The following is a 19,037-nucleotide window of genomic DNA, read 5'->3' as shown; positions in this document are numbered from 1 at the left end:
CATAATATAATAGAGGCAGTAGATCTAGCTGGTCTGTCGTAATATATTAGAGACAGCAGATCTAGATGGTCTGTGATAATATAATACAGAATGCAGATCCAGCTGGTGTGTAATCATATAATTGAGACAGTAGATCTAGCTGGTCGTTCATAATATAATAGAGACAGTAGATCTACCTGGTATGTCATATTATAATAGATACAGTAGATCTAGCTGTTCTGTCATAATATAATAGAGACAGTAGATCTAGCTGGTCTGTCATAATATAATAGAGACAGTAGATCTAGCTGGTCTGTCATAATATAATAGAGACAGTAGATCTAGCTGGTCTGTCATAATATAATAGAGACAGTAGATCTAGCTGGTCTGTCATAATATAATAGAGACAGTAGATCTAGCTGGTCTGTCATAATATAATAGAGACAGACAGATCTAGCTGGTCTGTCATAATATAATAGAGACAGTAGATCTAGCTGGTCTGTCATAATATAATAGAGACAGTAGATCTAGCTGGAGATAGAGACAGATCTAGCTGGTCTGTCATAATATAATAGAGACAGTAGATCTAGCTGGTCTGTCATAATATAATAGAGACAGTAGATCTAGCTGGTCTGTCATAATATAATAGAGACAGTAGATCTAGCTGGTCTGTCATAATATAATAGAGACAGTAGATCTAGCTGGTCTGTCATAATATAATAGAGACAGTAGATCTAGCTGGTCTGTCATAATATATAATAGAGACAGAGAGATCTAGCTGGTCTGTCATAATATAATAGAGACAGTAGATCTAGCTGGTCTGTCATAATATAATAGAGACAGTAGATCTAGCTGGTCTGTCATAATATAATAGAGACAGTAGATCTAGCTGGTCTGTCATAATATAATAGAGACAGTAAGATCTAGCTGGTCTGTCATAATATAATAGAGACAGTAGATCTAGCTGGTCTGTCATAATATAATAGAGACAGTAGATCTTGCTGGTCTGAGACATAAAGAGAGCAGGTAGCTGGTCTGTCATAATAATAGAGACAGTAGATCTAGCTGGTCTGTCATAATATAATAGAGACAGTAGATCTAGCTGGTCTGTCATAATATAATAGAGACAGTAGATCTAGCTGGTCTGTCATAATATAATAGAGACAGTAGATCTAGCTGGTCTGTCATAATATAATAGAGACAGTAGATCTAGCTGGTCTGTCATAATATAATAGAGACAGTAGATCTAGCTGGTCTGTCATAATATAATAGAGACAGTAGATCTAGCTGGTCTGTCATAATATAATAGAGACAGTAGATCTAGCTGGTCTGTCATAATATAATAGAGACAGTAGATCTAGCTGGTCTGTCATAATATAATAGAGACAGTAGATCTAGCTGGTCTGTCATAATATAATACAGTAGAATGTAGATCTAGCTGGTCTGTCATAATATAATAGAGACAGTAGATCTAGCTGGTCTGTCATAATATAATAGAGACAGTAGATCTAGCTGGTCTGTCATAATATAATAGAGACAGTAGATCTAGCTGGTCTGTCATAATATAATAGAGACAGTAGATCTAGCTGGTCTGTCATAATATAATAGAGACAGTAGATCTAGCTGGTCTGTCATAATATAATAGAGACAGTAGATCTAGCTGGTCTGTCATAATATAATAGAGACAGTAGATCTAGCTGGTCTGTCATAATATAATAGAGACAGTAGATCTAGCTGGTCTGTCATAATATAATAGAGACAGTAGATCTAGCTGGTCTGTCATAATATAATAGAGACAGTAGATCTAGCTGGTCTGTCATAATATAATAGAGACAGTAGATCTAGCTGGTCTGTCATAATATAATAGAGACAGTAGATCTAGCTGGTCTCTGATCAGCTGGTCTGTCATAATATAATAGAGACAGTAGATCTAGCTGGTCTGTCATAATATAATATATACAGTAGATCTAGCTGGTCTGTCATAATATAATAGAGACAATAGATCTAGCTGGTCTGTCATAATATAATAGAGACAGTAGATCTAGCTGGTCTGTCATATTATAATATATGCAGTAGATATAGCTGGTCTGTCATAATATAATATATACAGTAGATCGAGCTGGTCTGCCATAATATAATAGAGACAATAGATCTCGCTGGTCTGTCATAATATATTAGAGACAGTAGATCTCGCTGGTCTGTCATAATATAATAGAGACATAAGATCTTGCTGGACTGAGACAGAAGATCGAGCAGGTCTGTCATAATATAATAGAGACAGTAGATCGCGCTGGTCTGTCATATTATAATAGAGACAGTAGATCTAGCTGGTCTGTCATATTATAATAGAGACAGTAGATCTAGCTGGTCTGTCAAATTATAATAGAGACAGTAGATCTAGCTGGTCTGTCATAATATAATAGAGACAGTAGATCTAGCTGGTCTGTCATAATATAATAGAGACAGTAGATCTAGCTGGTCTGTCATAATATAATATATACAGTAGATCTAGCTGGTCTGTCATAATATAATAGAGACAGTAGGTCAAGCTGGTCTGTCATAATATAATAGAGACAGCAGACCAAGCTGATCTGTCATAATATATTAGAGACATTAGATCTAAACTGATCTGTCATGTTATAATAGAGACAGTAGATCTAGCTGGTCTGTCATATTATAATATATACAGTAGATATAGCTGGTCTGTCATAATATAATAGAGACAGTAGATCTAGCTGGTCTGTCATAATATAATAGAGACAGTAGATCTAGCTGGTCTGTCATAATAGATCTAGCTGGTCTGTCATAATATAATAGAGACAGTAGATCTAGCTGGTCTGTCATAATATAATAGAGACAGTAGATCTAGCTGGTCTGTCATAATATAATAGAGACAGTAGATCTAGCTGGTCTGTCATAATATAATAGAGACAGTAGATCTAGCTGGTCTGTCATAATATAATAGAGACAGTAGATCTAGCTGGTCTGTCATAATATAATAGAGACAGTAGATCTAGCTGGTCTGTCATAATATAATAGAGACAGTAGATCTAGCTGGTCTGTCATAATATAATAGAGACAGTAGATCTAGCTGGTCTGTCATAATATAATAGAGACAGTAGATCTAGCTGGTCTGTCATAATATAATAGAGACAGTAGATCTAGCTGGTCTGTCATAATATAATAGAGACAGTAGATCTAGCTGGTCTGTCATAATATAATAGAGACAGTAGATCTAGCTGGTCTGTCATAATATAATAGAGACAGTAGATCTAGCTGGTCTGTCATAATATAATAGAGACAGTAGATCTAGCTGGTCTGTCATAATATAATAGAGACAGTAGATCATAATATAATAGAGACAGTAGATCGAGCTGGTCTGTCATAATATAATAGAGACAGTAGATCTAGCTGGTCTGTCGATATTTAATAGAGACAGTAGATCTAGCTGGTCTGTCATAATATAATAGAGACAGTAGATCTAGCTGGTCTGTCATAATATAATAGAGACAGTAGATCTAGCTGGTCTGTCATAATATAATATAGACAGTAGATCTAGCTGGTCTGTCATAATATAATAGAGACAGTAGATCTAGCTGGTCTGTCATAATATAATAGAGACAGTAGATCTAGCTGGTCTGTCATAATATAATAGAGACAGTAGATCTAGCTGGTCTGTCATAATATAATAGAGACAGTAGATCTAGCTGTCTGTCATGTATAATATAGATATATAGAGCTGGTCTGTCATAATATAATATAGATCTAGCTGGTCTGTCATAATATAATATAGAGACAGTAGATCTAGCTGGTCTGTCATAATATAATAGAGACAGTAGATCTAGCTGGTCTGTCATAATATAATAGAGACAGTAGATCTAGCTGGTCTGTCATAATATAATAGAGACAGTAGATCTAGCTGGTCTGTCATAATATAATAGAGACAGTAGATCTAGCTGGTCTGTCATAATATAATAGAGACAGTAGATCTAGCTGGTCTGTCATAATATAATAGAGACAGTAGATCTAGCTGGTCTGTCATAATATAATAGAGACAGTAGATCTAGCTGGTCTGTCATAATATAATAGACAGTAGATCTAGCTGGTCTGTCATAATATAATAGAGACAGTAGATCTAGCTGGTCTGTCATAATATAATAGAGACAGTAGATCTAGCTGGTCTGTCATAATAATATAATAGAGACAGTAGATCTAGCTGGTCTGTCATAATATAATAGAGACAGTAGATCTAGCTGGTCTGTCATAATATAATAGAGACAGTAGATCTAGCTGGTCTGTCATAATATATTAGAGACAGTAGATCTAGCTGGTCTGTCATAATATAATAGAGACAGTAGATCTAGCTGGTCTGTCATAATATAATAGAGACAGTAGAGCTGGTCTGTCAGATATAATAGAGACAGTAGATCTAGCTGGTCTGTCATAATATAATAGAGACAGTAGATCTAGCTGGTCTGTCATAATATAATAGAGACAGTAGATCTAGCTGGTCTGTCATAATATAATAGAGACAGTAGATCTAGCTGGTCTGTCATAATATAATAGAGACAGTAGATCTAGCTGGTCTGTCATAATATAATAGAGACAGTAGATCTAGCTGGTCTGTCATAATATAATAGAGACATAAGATCTAGCTGGTCTGTCATAATATAATAGAGACAGTAGATCTAGCTGGTCTGTCATAATATAATAGAGACAGTAGATCTAGCTGGTCTGTCATAATATAATAGAGACAGTAGATCTAGCTGGTCTGTCATAATATAATAGATACAGTAGATCTAGCTGGTCTGTCATAATATAATAGAGACAGTAGATCTAGCTGGTCTGTCATAATATAATAGAGACAGTAGATCTAGCTGGTCTGTCATGTTATAATAGAGACAGTAGATCTAGCTGGTCTGTCATAATATAATAGAGACAGTAGATCTAGCTGGTCTGTCATAATATAATAGAGACAGTAGATTTAGCTGGTCTGTCATAATATAATAGAGACAGTAGATCTAGCTGGTCTGTCATAATATAATAGAGACAGTAGATCTAGCTGGTCTGTCATAATATAATAGAGACAGCAGATCTAGCTGGTCTGTCATAATATAATATAGACAGTAGATCTAGCTGGTCTGTCATAATATAATAGAGACAGTAGGTCGAGCTGGTCTGATATAATATATTAGAGACAGTAGATCTAGCTGGTCTGTCATAATATAATAGAGACAGTAGATCTAGCTGGTCTGTCATAATATAATAGAGACAGTAGATCTAGCTGGTCTGTCATAATATAATAGAGACAGTAGATCTTGCTGGTCTGTCATAATATAATAGAGACAGTAGATCTAGCTGGTCTGTCATAATATAATAGAGACAGTAGATCTAGCTGGTCTGTCATAATAATAGAGACAGTAGATCTAGCATAATATAATAGAGACAGTAGATCCAGCTGGTCTGTCATAATATAATAGAGACAGTAGATCTAGCTGGTCTGTCATAGCCATATTTACAATAGCTGATCTGTCATAATATTAGCTATAATAGAGACAGGTCTGTCTGTCATAATATAATAGAGACTAGAAGAGCTGGTCTGTCATAATATAATAGAGACAGTAGATCTAGCTGGTCTGTCATAATATAATAGAGACAGTAGATCTAGCTGGTGATCTGTCATATTATAATAGAGACAGTAGATCTGTCTGTCATAGGGAGAGACAGTAGATATAATAGAGACAGTAGATCTAGCTGGCTGTCATAATATAATCTGTCTGTCATATAATAGAGACAGTAGATCTAGCTGGTCTGTCATAATATAATAGAGACAGTAGATCTAGCTGGTCTGCCAGATAATATAATGGATGAGATCGCTGGTCTGTCATTATTTGACAGGTGTAGGGTCTAGCTGGTCTGTCATAATATAATAGAGAGATCTAGCTGGTCTGTCATAATATAATAGAGACAGTAGATCTAGCTGGTCTGTCATAATATAATAGAGACATAGATCTAGCTGGTCTGTCATAATATAAGACAGTAGAGCTGGTCTCTAGCTGGTCTGTCATAATATAATAGAGACAGTAGATCTAGCTGGTCTGTCATAATATAATAGAGACAGTAGATCTAGCTGGTCTGTCATAATATAATAGAGACAGTAGATCTAGCTGGTCTGTCATAATATAATAGAGACAGTAGATCTGCTGGTCTGATCATAATAGACAGTAGATCTGCTGGTCTGTCATAATATAATAGAGACAGTAGATCTAGCTGGTCTGTCATATTATAATAGTAGATAGATCTGGTCTGTCATAATATAATAGAGACAGTAGATCTAGCTGGTCTGTCATAATATAATAGAGACAGTAGATCTAGCTGGTCTGTCATAATATAATAGAGAAGACAGGGTATAATAGAGACAGTAGATCTAGCATAATATAATAGAGGTCTGTCTGTCATAATATAATAGAGACAGTAGATCTAGCTGGTCTGTCACAGTAGATCTAGCTGGTCTGTCATAATATAATAGAGACAGTAGATCTAGCTGGTCTGTCATAATATAGACATACAGCAGTCATAATATAATAGAGACAGTAGATCTAGCTGGTCTGTCATAATATAATAGAGACAGTAGATCTAGCTGGTCTGTCATAATATAATAGAGACAGTAGATCTAGCTGGTCTGTCATAATATAGACATAGAGACATAGATCTAGCTGGTCTGTCATAATATAATAGAGACAGTAGATCTAGCTGGTCTGTCATAATATAGGAGAGACAGTAGATTATGCAGAGTCTGTCATAATATAATAGAGACAGTAGATCTAGAGACAGAGTCTAGGGTCACATATAATAGAGACAGAAGATCTAGTGGTCTGTCATAATATAATAGAGACAGAGATCTAGCTGGTCTGTCATAATAGAGACAGTAGATCTAGCTGGTCTGTCATAATACAGAGTAGACGCAATAGCGCTGGTCATAATATAATAGAGACAGTAGATATGCCCAATAGATAGCTGGTCTGATAATAGAGACAGTAGATCTGCTGGTCTGTCATATATATAAGTAGAGAGCTGGTCTGTCATAATATAATAGATCTAGAAGCTGGTCTGTCATAATATAATAGAGACAGTAGATTTAGCTGGTCTGTCAGTAGATCTAGCTGGTCTGTCATAATATAATATACAGAGAAGAGACAGTAGATCTAGCTGGTCTGTCATAATATAATAAGACAGTAGATCTAGCTGGTCTGTCATATATAATAGGACAAGATCTTGCTGGTCTGTCATAACTGAGTAGATAGCTGGTCTGTCATAATATAATAGAGACAGTAGATCAGCTGGTCTGTCATAATATAATAGAGACAGTAGATCTAGCTGGTCTGTCATAATATAATAGAGACATAGAGATCAGTAGATTTCAGAAGCTGGTCTGTCATAATATAATAGAGACAGTAGATCTGCTCTGTCATAATATAATAGAGACAGTAGATCTAGCTGGTCTGTCATAATATAATAGAGACAGTAGATCTAGCTGGTCTGTCATAATATAATAGAGACAGAAGATCTAGCTGGTCTGTCATAATATAATAGAGAATGGTCTGTCATAATATAATAGAGACAGGGTATCTAGCTGGTCTGTCATAATATAATAGATAGATCTAGCTGGTCTGTCATAATATAATAGAGACAGATCTAGCTGGTCTGTCATCTAGAGACAGTAGATCTAGCTGGTCTGTCATAATATAGTAGGGCTGGTCTGTCATAATATAATAGAGACAGTAGATCTAGCTGGTCTGTCATAATATAATAGAGACAGTAGATCTAGCTGGTCTCATAATATAATAGAGTCTGGTCATAATATAATAGAGACAGTAGATCTAGCTGGTCTGTCTGGTCATAGATCTAGTCATCTCAGAGACAGTAGATCTAGCTGGTCTGTCATAATATAATAGAGACAGTAGATCTAGCTGGTCTGTCATAATATAATAGAGACAGTAGATCTAGCTGGTCATAATATAATATAGACAGTCATAGCTGGTCTGTCATAATATAATAGAGACAGAGATCTAGCTGGTCTGTCATAAATAGAATAGAGAAAGTAGATGACAGTAGCTAGCTGGTCTGTCATAATATAATAGAGACAGTAGATCTAGCTGGTCTGTCATAATATAATAGAGACAGTAGATCTGGTCTGTCATAATATAATAGAGACAGTAGATCTAGCTGGTCTGTCATAATATAATAGAGACAGTAGATCTAGCTGGTCTGTCATAATATAATAGAGACAGTAGATCTAGCTGGTCTGTCATAATATAGGATAGCTGGTCTGAGACAGTAGAAGCTGGTCTGTCATAATATAATAGAGACAGATAGCTGGTCTGATAATATAATAGAGACAGTAGATCTAGCTGGTCTGTCATAATATGGAAGAGACAGTAGATCTAGCTGGTCTGTCATATATATTAGAGACAGTAGATCTAGCTGGTCTGTCATAATATAATAGAGACAGTAGATCTAGCTGGTCTGTGGGAAGTAGATCTAGCTGGATGATAGCGAGAGGGAAATCTGGATACAAGGTAGTGGTCTGTCATAATATAATAGAGACAGTAGATCTTGCTGGTCTGTCATAATATAATAGAGACAGTAGATTGCTGGTCTGTCATAATATAATAGAGAAGATCTAGCTGGTCTGTCATAATATAATAGAGACAGTAGATCTAGCTGGTCTGTCATAATATAATAGAGACAGAAGATCTAGCTGGTCTGTCATAATATAATAGAGAGAGTAGAGTATAATAGAGCAGTAGATCTAGCTGGTCTGTCATAATAGAGACAGTAGGGCTGGTCTGTCATAATATTAGATCTAGCTGGTCTGTCATAATATAATAGAGACAGTAGATATAGCTGGTCTGTCATAATATAATAGAGACAGTAGATCTAGCTGGTCTGTCATAATATATTAGAGACGTCATAATATAATAGAGACAGAGATCTAGCTGGTCTGTCATAATATAATAGAGACATAGATCTAGCTGGTCTGTCATAATAATATAATAGAGACAGTAGATCTAGCTGGTCTGTCATAATATAATAGAGACAGTAGATCTAGCTGGTCTGTCATAATATAATAGAGACAGTAGATCTAGCTGGTCTGTCATAATATAATAGAGACAGTAGATCTAGCTGGTCTGTCATAATATAATAGAGACAGTAGATCTAGCTGGTCTGTCATATTATAATAGAGACAGTAGATCAGTGCCAATAATCGAGGACAGTAGATCTAGCTGGTCTGTCATAATATAATAGAGACAGTAGATCTAGCTGGTCTGTCATAATATAATAGAGACAGTAGATCTGTCTGTCATAATATAATAGAGACAGTAGATCGGCTGGTCTGTCATAATATAATAGAGACAGAAGATCTAGCTGGTCTGTCATAATATAATAGAGACAGTAGATCTAGCTGGTCTGTCATAATATAATAGAGACAGTAGATCTAGCTGGTCTGTCATAATATATATAGAGACAGCTGGTAGACAGAATAGCTGGTCTAGATCTAGCTGGTCTATATATAATAGAGACAGTAGATCTAGCTGGTCTGTCATAATATAATAGAGACAGTAGATCTAGCTGGTCTGTCATAATATAATAGAGACAGTAGATCTAGCTGGTCTGTCATAATATAATAGAGACAGTAGATCTAGCTGGTCTGTCATAATACAATAGAGACAGAAGATCTAGCTGGTCTGTCATAATATAATAGAAAAAGTAGATTTAGCTGGTCTGTAATAATATAATAGAGACAGGAGATCTATTTGGTCACTCATATTATAATAGAGACAGTAGATCTATCTGGTCTGTCAAATTATAATACAGACAGTAGATCTAGCTGGACTGTCATAATACAATAGAGACAGTAGATTGAGCTGGTCTGTCATAATATAATAGAGACAGTAGATCTAAACTGGTCTGTCATATTATAATAGAGACAGTAGGTCTAGCTGGTCTGATATAATATATTAGAGACAGTAGATATATCTTGTCTATCATAATATAATAGAGACAGTAGATCTAGCTGGTCTGTCATAATATAATAGAGACAGTAGATCTAGCTGGTCTGTCATAATATAATAGAGACAGTAGATCTAGCTGGTCTGTCATAATATAATAGAGACAGTAGATATAGCTGGTCTGTCATAATATAATAGAGACAGTAGATCTAGCTGGTCTGTCATAATATAATAGAGACAGTAGATCTAGCTGGTCTGTCATAATATAATAGAGACAGTAGATCTAGCTGGTCTGTCATAATATAATAGAGACAGTGATCTAGCTGGTCTGTCATAATATAATAGAGACAGTAGATCTAGCTGGTCTGTCATAATATAATAGAGACAGTAGATCTAGCTGGTCTGTCATAATATAATAGAGACAGTAGATCTAGCTGGTCTGTCATAATATAATAGAGACAGTAGATCTAGCTGGTCTGTCATAATATAATAGAGACAGTAGATTTAGCTGGTCTGTCATAATATAATAGAGACAGTAGATCTAGCTGGTCTGTCATAATATAATAGAGACAGTAGATCTAGCTGGTCTGTCATAATATAATAGAGACAGTAGATCTAGCTGGTCTGTCATATATATAGAACAGTAGACAGTAGAGACTAGCTGGTCTGTCATAATATAATAGAGACAGTAGATCTAGCTGGTCTGTCATAATATAATAGAGACAGTAGATCTAGCTGGTCTGTCATAATATATAATAGAGACAGTAGATCTAGCTGGTCTGTCATAATATAATAGAGACAGTAGATCTAGCTGGTCTAGAGACAGTAGATCTAGCTGGTCTGGTCATAATATAATAGAGACAGTAGATCTAGCTGGTCTGTCATAATATAATAGAGACAGTAGATCTAGCTGGTCTGGTCTGTCATAATATAATAGAGACAGTAGATCTAGCTGGTCTGTCATAATATAATAGAGACAGAAGATCTAGCTGGTCTGTCATAATATAATAGAGACTGTAGATCTAGAGACAGTAGAGCTGGTCTGTCATATAATAGAGACAGTAGATCTAGCTGGTCTGTCATAATATAATAGAGACAGTGTATCTAGCTGGTCTGTCATAATATAATAGAGACAGTAGATCTAGCTGGTCTGTCATAATATAATAGAGACAGTAGATCTAGCTGGTCTGTCATAATATAATAGAGACAGTAGATCTAGCTGGTCTGTCATAATATAATAGAGACAGTAGATCTAGCTGGTCTGTCATAATATAATAGAGACAGTAGATCTAGCTGGTCTGTCATAATATAATAGAGACAGTAGATCTAAGCTGGTCTGTCTGGTCTGTCATAATATAATAGAGACAGTAGATCTAGCTGGTCTGTCATAATATAATAGAGACAGTAGATCTAGCTGGTCTGTCATAATATAATAGAGACAGTAGATCTAGCTGGTCTGTCATAATATAATAGAGACAGTAGATCTAGCTGGTCTGTCATAATATAATAGAGACAGTAGATCAGTAGCTGGTCTGTCATAATATAATAGAGACAGTAGATCTAGCTGGTCTGTCATAATATAATAGAGACAGTAGCTGTATTGGTCTGTCATAATATAATAGAGACAGTAGATCTAGCTGGTCTGTCATAATATAATAGAGACAGTAGATCTAGCTGGTCTGTCATAATATAATAGAGACAGTAGATCTAGCTGGTCTGTCATAATATAATAGAGACAGTAGATCTAGCTGGTCTGTCATAATATAATAGAGACAGTAGATCTAGCTGGTCTGTCATAATATAATAGAGACAGTAGATCTAGCTGGTCTGTCATAATATAATAGAGACAGTAGATCTAGCTGGTCTGTCATAATATTTTAGAGACAGTAGATCTAGCTGGTCTGTCATAATATAATAGAGACAGTAGATCTAGCTGGTCTGTCATAATATAATAGATAGATCTAGCTGGTCTGTCATAATATAATAGAGACAGTAGATCTAGCTGGTCTGTCATAATATAATAGAGACAGTAGATCTAGCTGGTCTGTCATAATATAATAGAGACAGTAGATCTAGCTGGTCTGTCATAATATAATAGAGACAGTAGATCTAGCTGGTCTGTCATAATATAATAGAGACAGTAGATCTAGCTGGTCTGTCATAATATAATAGAGACAGTAGATCTAGCTGGTCTGTCATAATATAATAGAGACAGTAGATCTAGCTGGTCTGTCATAATATAATAGAGACAGTAGATCTAGCTGGTCTGTCATAATATAATAGAGACAGTAGATCTAGCTGGTCTGTCATAATATAATAGAGACAGTAGATCTAGCTGGTCTGTCATAATATAATAGAGACAGTAGATCTAGCTGGTCTGGTCTGTCATAATAATATAATAGAGACAGTAGATCTAGCTGGTCTGTCATAATATAATAGAGACAGTAGATCTAGCTGGTCTGTCATATATATAATAGAGACAGTAGATCTAGCTGGTCTGTCATAATATAATAGAGACAGTAGATCTAGCTGGTCTGTCATAGATATAATAGAGACAGTAGATCTAGCTGGTCTGTCATAATATAATAGAGACAGTAGATCTAGCTGGTCTGTCATAATATAATAGAGACAGTAGATCTAGCTGGTCTGTCATAATATAATAGAGACAGTAGATCTAGCTGGTCTGTCATAATATAATAGAGACAGTAGATCTAGCTGGTCTGTCATAATATAATAGAGACAGTAGATCTAGCTGGTCTGTCATAATATAATAGAGACAGTAGATCTAGCTGGTCTGTCATAATATAATAGAGACAGTAGATCTAGCTGGTCTGTCATAATATAATAGAGACAGTAGATCTAGCTGGTCTGTCATAATATAATAGAGACAGTAGATCTAGCTGGTCTGTCATAATATAATAGAGACAGTAGAGCTGGTCTGTCATAATATAATAGAGACAGTAGATCTAGCTGGTCTGTCATAATATAATAGAGACAGTAGATCTAGCTGGTCTGTCATAATATAATAGAGACAGTAGATCTTAGCTGGTCTGTCATAATATAATAGTAGAGCTGGTCTGTAGATAGAGACAGTAGATCTAGCTGGTCTGTCATAATATAATAGAGACAGTAGATCTCGCTGGTCTGTCATAATTATAATAGAGACAGTAGATCTAGCTGGTCTGTCATAATATAATAGAGACAGTAGATCTAGCTGGTCTGACATAATATAATAGAGACAGTAGATCTAGCTGGTCTGTCATAATATAATAGAGACAGTAGATCTGGTCTGTCATAATATAATAGAGACAGTAGAAGCTGGTCTGTCATAATATAATAGAGACAGTAGATCTAGCTGGTCTGTCATATCATAATATAATAGAGACAGTAGATCTAGCTGGTCTGTCATAATATAATAGAGACAGTAGATCCAGCTGGTCTGTCATACCATGAGGAAGTACAGTTCCCGCTCAGATCAAAACTCGCTGGTCTGCCCCCAATGGTGGAACAAACTCCCTCACGACGCCAGGACAGCAGCTGGAGTCAATCACCACCTTCCGGAGACAGTAGAAGCTGGTCTGTCATAATATAATAGGAATACCTAGGATAGGATAAAGCAATCCTCTCATAATATAATAGAGACATAGATTTAGATGCACTATTGTAAAGTGATCTGGTCTGTCTGATGTCAGAAGGTGAATAATTTGTAAGACTAGAGATAGATCTAGCTGGTCTGTCATAATATAATAGAGACAGTAGATCTAGCTGGTCTGTCATAATATAATAGAGACAGTAGATCTAGCTGGTCTGTCATAATATAATAGAAGACAGCAGATCTAGCTGGTCTGTCATAATATAATAGAGACAGTAGATCTAGCTGGTCTGTCATAATATATTAGAGACAGCAGATCTAGCTGGTCTGTCATATTATAATATATACAGTAGATATGAGCCACAGGTCGGTAACAACAGGGTTGATGAGGTAGAGGTGTCAGCTATTGACCATCAATAACACGGACGCGGGATCAGGGATAGAGGCTAGCGCCCGCTGGTCCGGTTTAATGATAAACACACAGCACAAATAACAATAATGCGCTAGTACTGTAATCATATAACTAATAACAGTTCTGTAATCAACTTCTACACCAAAAGTAATGTTATATAATCAACTTCTACAGCAAAAGTAATGTTATATAATCAACTTCTACACCAAAAGTAATGTTATATAATCAACTTCTACACCAAAAGTAATGTTATATAATCAACTTATACAGCAAAAGTAATGTTATATAATCAACTTCTACAGCAAAAGTATTGTAATATAACAGTAATAACAGTACTGTAATTCTATAATAGCAGTGTTATCCCTTATAGTACTATAATAACAGCAGTAGTACTAATGAGAACAGTATTAGCGGTAGAAGACCATCTGCTTTAACATCATTAATAATTGATTTATTACTTTGTAAGCTGAATAAAATTAAAACACTGGGACAGGTGACAGTTTACCGTTCCACAGTCGACACTTCTACACCTGAACCCAGAAACAGGTAGTCTCTCTGTCCTGAACCATTCTGTTCCCCCTCTTCCTTCCTGAATTATGCACTCATTCATTACAATGGACTGTTGTGAGGGATATGGTGGAAACTCCCCCTCTTGTCCATCATGCAAATCCTGCTCCTAAATGGGGGGAATGAGGAGAGAAACAAGAGTTGGGCTACAGTGTGGGGTTAGAGATCAATCTGAGTGGGAGACCTTCAGCTCCTCACAACTCCTCAGAACGTCCTCCAGAAATGCAACCACCACCAACGCACTCCTCTCTTCTTCTCCTCTATCCCTCCCTTCATCACCCTCTTCCTCCCCATCTACACAAAGACTCCTCAGTCTCTCCAGCGTCTCTCCCAGAGTCCTCACTCTCTCCTCCCCCTTTCGCTCTCTCTCCCCCTCTGTTTCTCCTCTCCCTCCTTCCGTCCCTCCTCCTCTCCCTCCGTCCGTCCCCCCCTCCCCTCTCAGGTATTTTACCAAGTGTTCCTTGAAGCCCCTGCACTCCTCCATGATGAGCGACATCCCCAGGGCGGGCATGTCCTGTGATTGGCTGAGTCGTAGCAGGTGTGTGAGGGTGTGTGTGAGTGTGTGTCGGAGAGAGGAACAGTAGCGGTACTCCAGGAAGTCCTGCGTCTCCTCGCTGTGTTCCAATGCCGCGGCCAGTGAGCGCCAAACATCCCCGAACCGCTCCGCATCACCGTAGCAATGACGGCAGGCGGGGACGGAGAGGGCAGCGGCAGACTTGATGCGCACCTTGAAGTTCTGACAGGAAGTGACAACACAGCAGAGAGCGGAAAACGCATCGCCGGACCAGGAAGCAGAATCTGGAGAGAGAGAAAAAGGGAGTGAGAGAGATCGAGAGAGAGAGCAAGAGAGTGCAAGGGAGTGAGAGAGATCGAGAGAGAGAGAGAGCAAGGGAGTGAGAGAGAGAGATCGAGAGATCGAGAGAGAGAGCAAGGGAGTGAGAGAGATCGAGAGAGAGAGAGTGCAAGGGAGTGAGAGAGATCGAGAGAGAGAGAGAGAGAGAGAGAGAGAGCAAGGGAGTGAGAGAGATCGAGAGAGAGCAAGGGAGTGAGAGAGATCGAGAGAGAGCAAGGGAGTGAGAGAGAGAGAGAGAGCGATCGAGAGAGAGCAAGGGAGTGAGAGAGATCGAGAGAAGGGAGTGAGAGAGATCGAGAGAGAGCAAGGGAGTGAGAGAGATCGAGAGAGAGAGAGAGAGAGAGAGAGAGAGAGAGAGAGCAAGGGAGTGAGAGAGATCGAGAGAGAGATTGAGAGAGATTGAGAGAGAGATTGAGAGAGTGAAGGTTGAGGCCAACAGAAAGGCTGTGTGAACTAGGGTCAGAGCAGTGTGTACCGAGTGGCAGGGCAGGGTTCCTGAAGGCGTTGCCCAGGGCGTAGCAGGCATTCCAGCGGACCTTCATCGTGGCTTCTGATTGGACTGTGGTGACCAGTGCGCTGACCGCCTCCTCCAGGGGGCGCTGGAACCCTGGCCGGGTCAGCTGACTGACAGACAGGAAGTGGAGCAGGTTCCCCAACGCACGCACCGCATTACTCTTAACCTGGAGGAGAGAGAATACAGAGAAAGAGAGAAGGACATGAGCAGATGAGCTCCTGAATGTTTCACCATGTTTTTACACAAAGATAGATTTAGAGTCGGATAAACTATGTCACCAGGACATATACAGGATACTACCCTCCACAACATAGCCTTCACTCCAAATCAAAACTCCAAACCTAAAATTTTCTGGAAGGACTCCTACTACCAAATATTCTTATTCCCAAGAACGATACAGCAAATGCTCTGGCAAACCAAAGAAAAATAAACCTGAGAATAGCATCCAACCTGGAACTGAGTAATATTTAGTATGAAGCTATTTTTAAAGGCAAGAAGAAAAACCGTGTGAAGTGAGAGGTGTCAAAGCTCCCATCACAGAGTACTACTCTCTCATTGACATGAAGGATAAATTCACCCAGCTGGAGGTAAGGCAGGTGGAGCTGGAATAGCAGATGAACACACTCCAGTCAACACAAAAACATAGTCCAGCTCAACAACAGCCCCTCAACCAGACCCAGAGTGCTGCAGGTGAAGAGATCTGCACTCTGGAATGTGGTGAGACATGTGGTGCCTTTAAACTGTTTAACTTGGGTCAAACGTTTCAGGTCGCCTTCCACAACCTTCCCACAATAAATTGGGTGAATTTTGGCCCATTCCTCCTGACAGAGCTGGTGTAACTGAGTCAGGTTTGTAGGTCTCCTTGCTTGCACACACTTTTTCAGTTCTGCCCACACATTTTCTATAAGATTGAGGTCAGGGCTTTGTGATGGCCACTCCAATACCTTGACTTCGTTGTCCTTAAGCCATTTTGACACAACTTTGAAAGTATGCTTGGGTTCATTGTCCATTTGGAACACCCATTTGCGACCAAGCTTTAACTTCCTGACTGATGTCTTGAGACGTTGCTTCAATATATCCACAGAATTCTCCTTCCTCATGATGCCATCTATTTTGTGAAGTGCACCAGTCCCTTCTGCAGCAAAGCACCCCCACAACATGATGCTACCACCCCCATGTTTCACGTTTGGGATGGTGTTCTTCGGCTTGCAAGCCTGCCCATTTTTTCTCCAAACAAAACGATGGACATGATGGCCAAACAGTTCTATTTTTGTTTCATCAGGACAGAGGATTATGTCGATATAGGACTCGTTTCACTGTGGATATAGATAATTGGTACCTGTTTCCTCCAGCATCTTCACAAGGTCCTCTGCTGTTGTTCTGGGATTGATTTGCACTTTTCGCACAAAAGTACATTCATCTCTAGGAGACAGAACGAGTCTCCTTCCTGAGCGGTATGACGGCTGCGTGGTCCCATGGTGTTTATACTTGCGTACTATTGTTTGTACAGATGAACATGGTACCTTCAGGCATTTGGAAATTGCTCCCAAGGATGAATCAGACTTGTTGAGGTATACAATTATTTTCTGAAGTCTTGGCTGATTTCTTTTGATTTTCCCATGATGTGAAGCAAAGAGGCACTGAGTGTCAAGGTAGGCCTTGAAATACATCCACACCTCCAATTGACTCAAATTATGTCAATTAGCCTATCAGAAGCTTCTAAAGCCATGACATCATTTTCTGGAATTTTCCAAGCTGTTTAAAAGCACAGTCAACTTAGTGTATGTAAACTTCTGACCCACTGGAATTGTGAAACAGTGAATTGTCAGTGAAATAATCTGTAAACAATTGTTGGAAAAATTACTTGTGTCATGCACAAAGTAGATGTCCTAATCGACTTGCCAAAACTACAGTTTGTTAACAAGACATTTGTGGAGTGGTTGAAAAACGAGTTTTAATGACTCCAACCTAAGTGTATGTAAACTTCCGACTTCAACTGTAAATAGTGAATAAGAGGGGACCAAGTATAGAGCCCTGGGGCACACCATTACAGACAGACAATTTAATAGACATGAGCCCATCAAACAGAGTGCACTGAGTTATATCCGATAGATAGTTAGCAAACCATGCAACTGCATGCTCCGAAAGACCTACACTCGACAATGTCTGCCTTAGTATAGCATGATCAGCTGTATCAAAAGCCTTAGAGAGATCAGTAAAAAGTGAGACAGTGCTGTTTTTTGTCAAGGGCTTCAATAATATTATTTACAACCTTGATGGCTGCTGTAATTGTGCTATGCTTCATCCTGAAGCCCGATTGGTATATTGATGAAATAGAGTTAGTAAATAAAAACTCGTTTAGCTGTTCACTTACACGTGTTTCAAGTATTTTCACCAGGGGTGAAAGCTTTGAGGTTGGCCTATAATTATTTAAAAGAGTTGGATCTCCCCCTTTTAAAACTGGTCGGACAAATGCTGATTTCCAGATCTTTGGAATTTCATTACATTCCAGGGTTAGATTGAACAGATATGTAAGTGGTTCAGCTATGAAATCAGCTGCCAGATTTAAAAAGCAGGGATCAAGAAGATCAGGACCTGCAGGCTTTCTCTGATCTAAGGATTTCAGGGCTTTATGTACCACCTGCACTGAGAATGGCAAAAAGCTAAAAGTTTGACCAGCTCTCACTGGTTCATCCACACAGGGTTGTACAGAGACAAGGGGCACTGAATCAAACAGTCTACCAGATGATACAAAGTGCTCATTGAAACAATTCAGCATTTCAGTTGTCATATATAGCAACAGAGTCCTTCAATACACATGATAGTAATTCATTAACATTACTGTTACCAGACATCGACTTCCAAAATCTTCTAGATTGATGATGAAATTTTAGAATAAGGCTGTAACGTAACAAAATGTGGTTTAAGAGGTCTGGATACTTTCTGAATAATCTGGTTCTCACCCTGTCCTTGTCAAAAGCAGCCTTGGTGGCTGACTGAAGCATCTGGAGCACCAGCATATCAGACAACTCCTCCTGGAAAACTTCCCCAACACATCCCCTGAGAGGAGGGAAGAGAGGGAGAGAGAGCAGAGGGAAGAGGAGAGG

The 19,037-nt window shown here is 38.1% G+C and overlaps 1 protein-coding gene across 1 annotated transcript; it reads right to left on the bottom strand.

The window, feature by feature from the left end:
- Positions 1 to 14,017: 14,017 nt before the first annotated feature.
- On the bottom strand, positions 14,018 to 19,014 carry LOC135551093 (HEAT repeat-containing protein 6-like). Its single transcript, XM_064982500.1, has 3 exons — positions 18,894 to 19,014; positions 15,892 to 16,096; positions 14,018 to 15,361 (listed from the first exon to the last, which is right to left on the bottom strand). The coding sequence occupies exons 1-3, from the start codon at positions 18,948 to 18,950 to the stop codon at positions 14,730 to 14,732; spliced, it is 894 nt and encodes a 297-aa protein (XP_064838572.1). The 5' UTR covers positions 18,951 to 19,014; the 3' UTR covers positions 14,018 to 14,729.
- Between the last annotated feature and the right edge of the window lie 23 nt (positions 19,015 to 19,037).

The sequence above is a fragment of the Oncorhynchus masou genome, chromosome 12, assembly GCF_036934945.1.
Source record: "Oncorhynchus masou masou isolate Uvic2021 chromosome 12, UVic_Omas_1.1, whole genome shotgun sequence".
Classification (NCBI taxonomy): Eukaryota; Metazoa; Chordata; class Actinopteri; order Salmoniformes; family Salmonidae; genus Oncorhynchus; species Oncorhynchus masou.
Note: the sequence above shows the minus strand (reverse complement) of the source record. Positions and strands in the feature narration are given on the sequence as shown.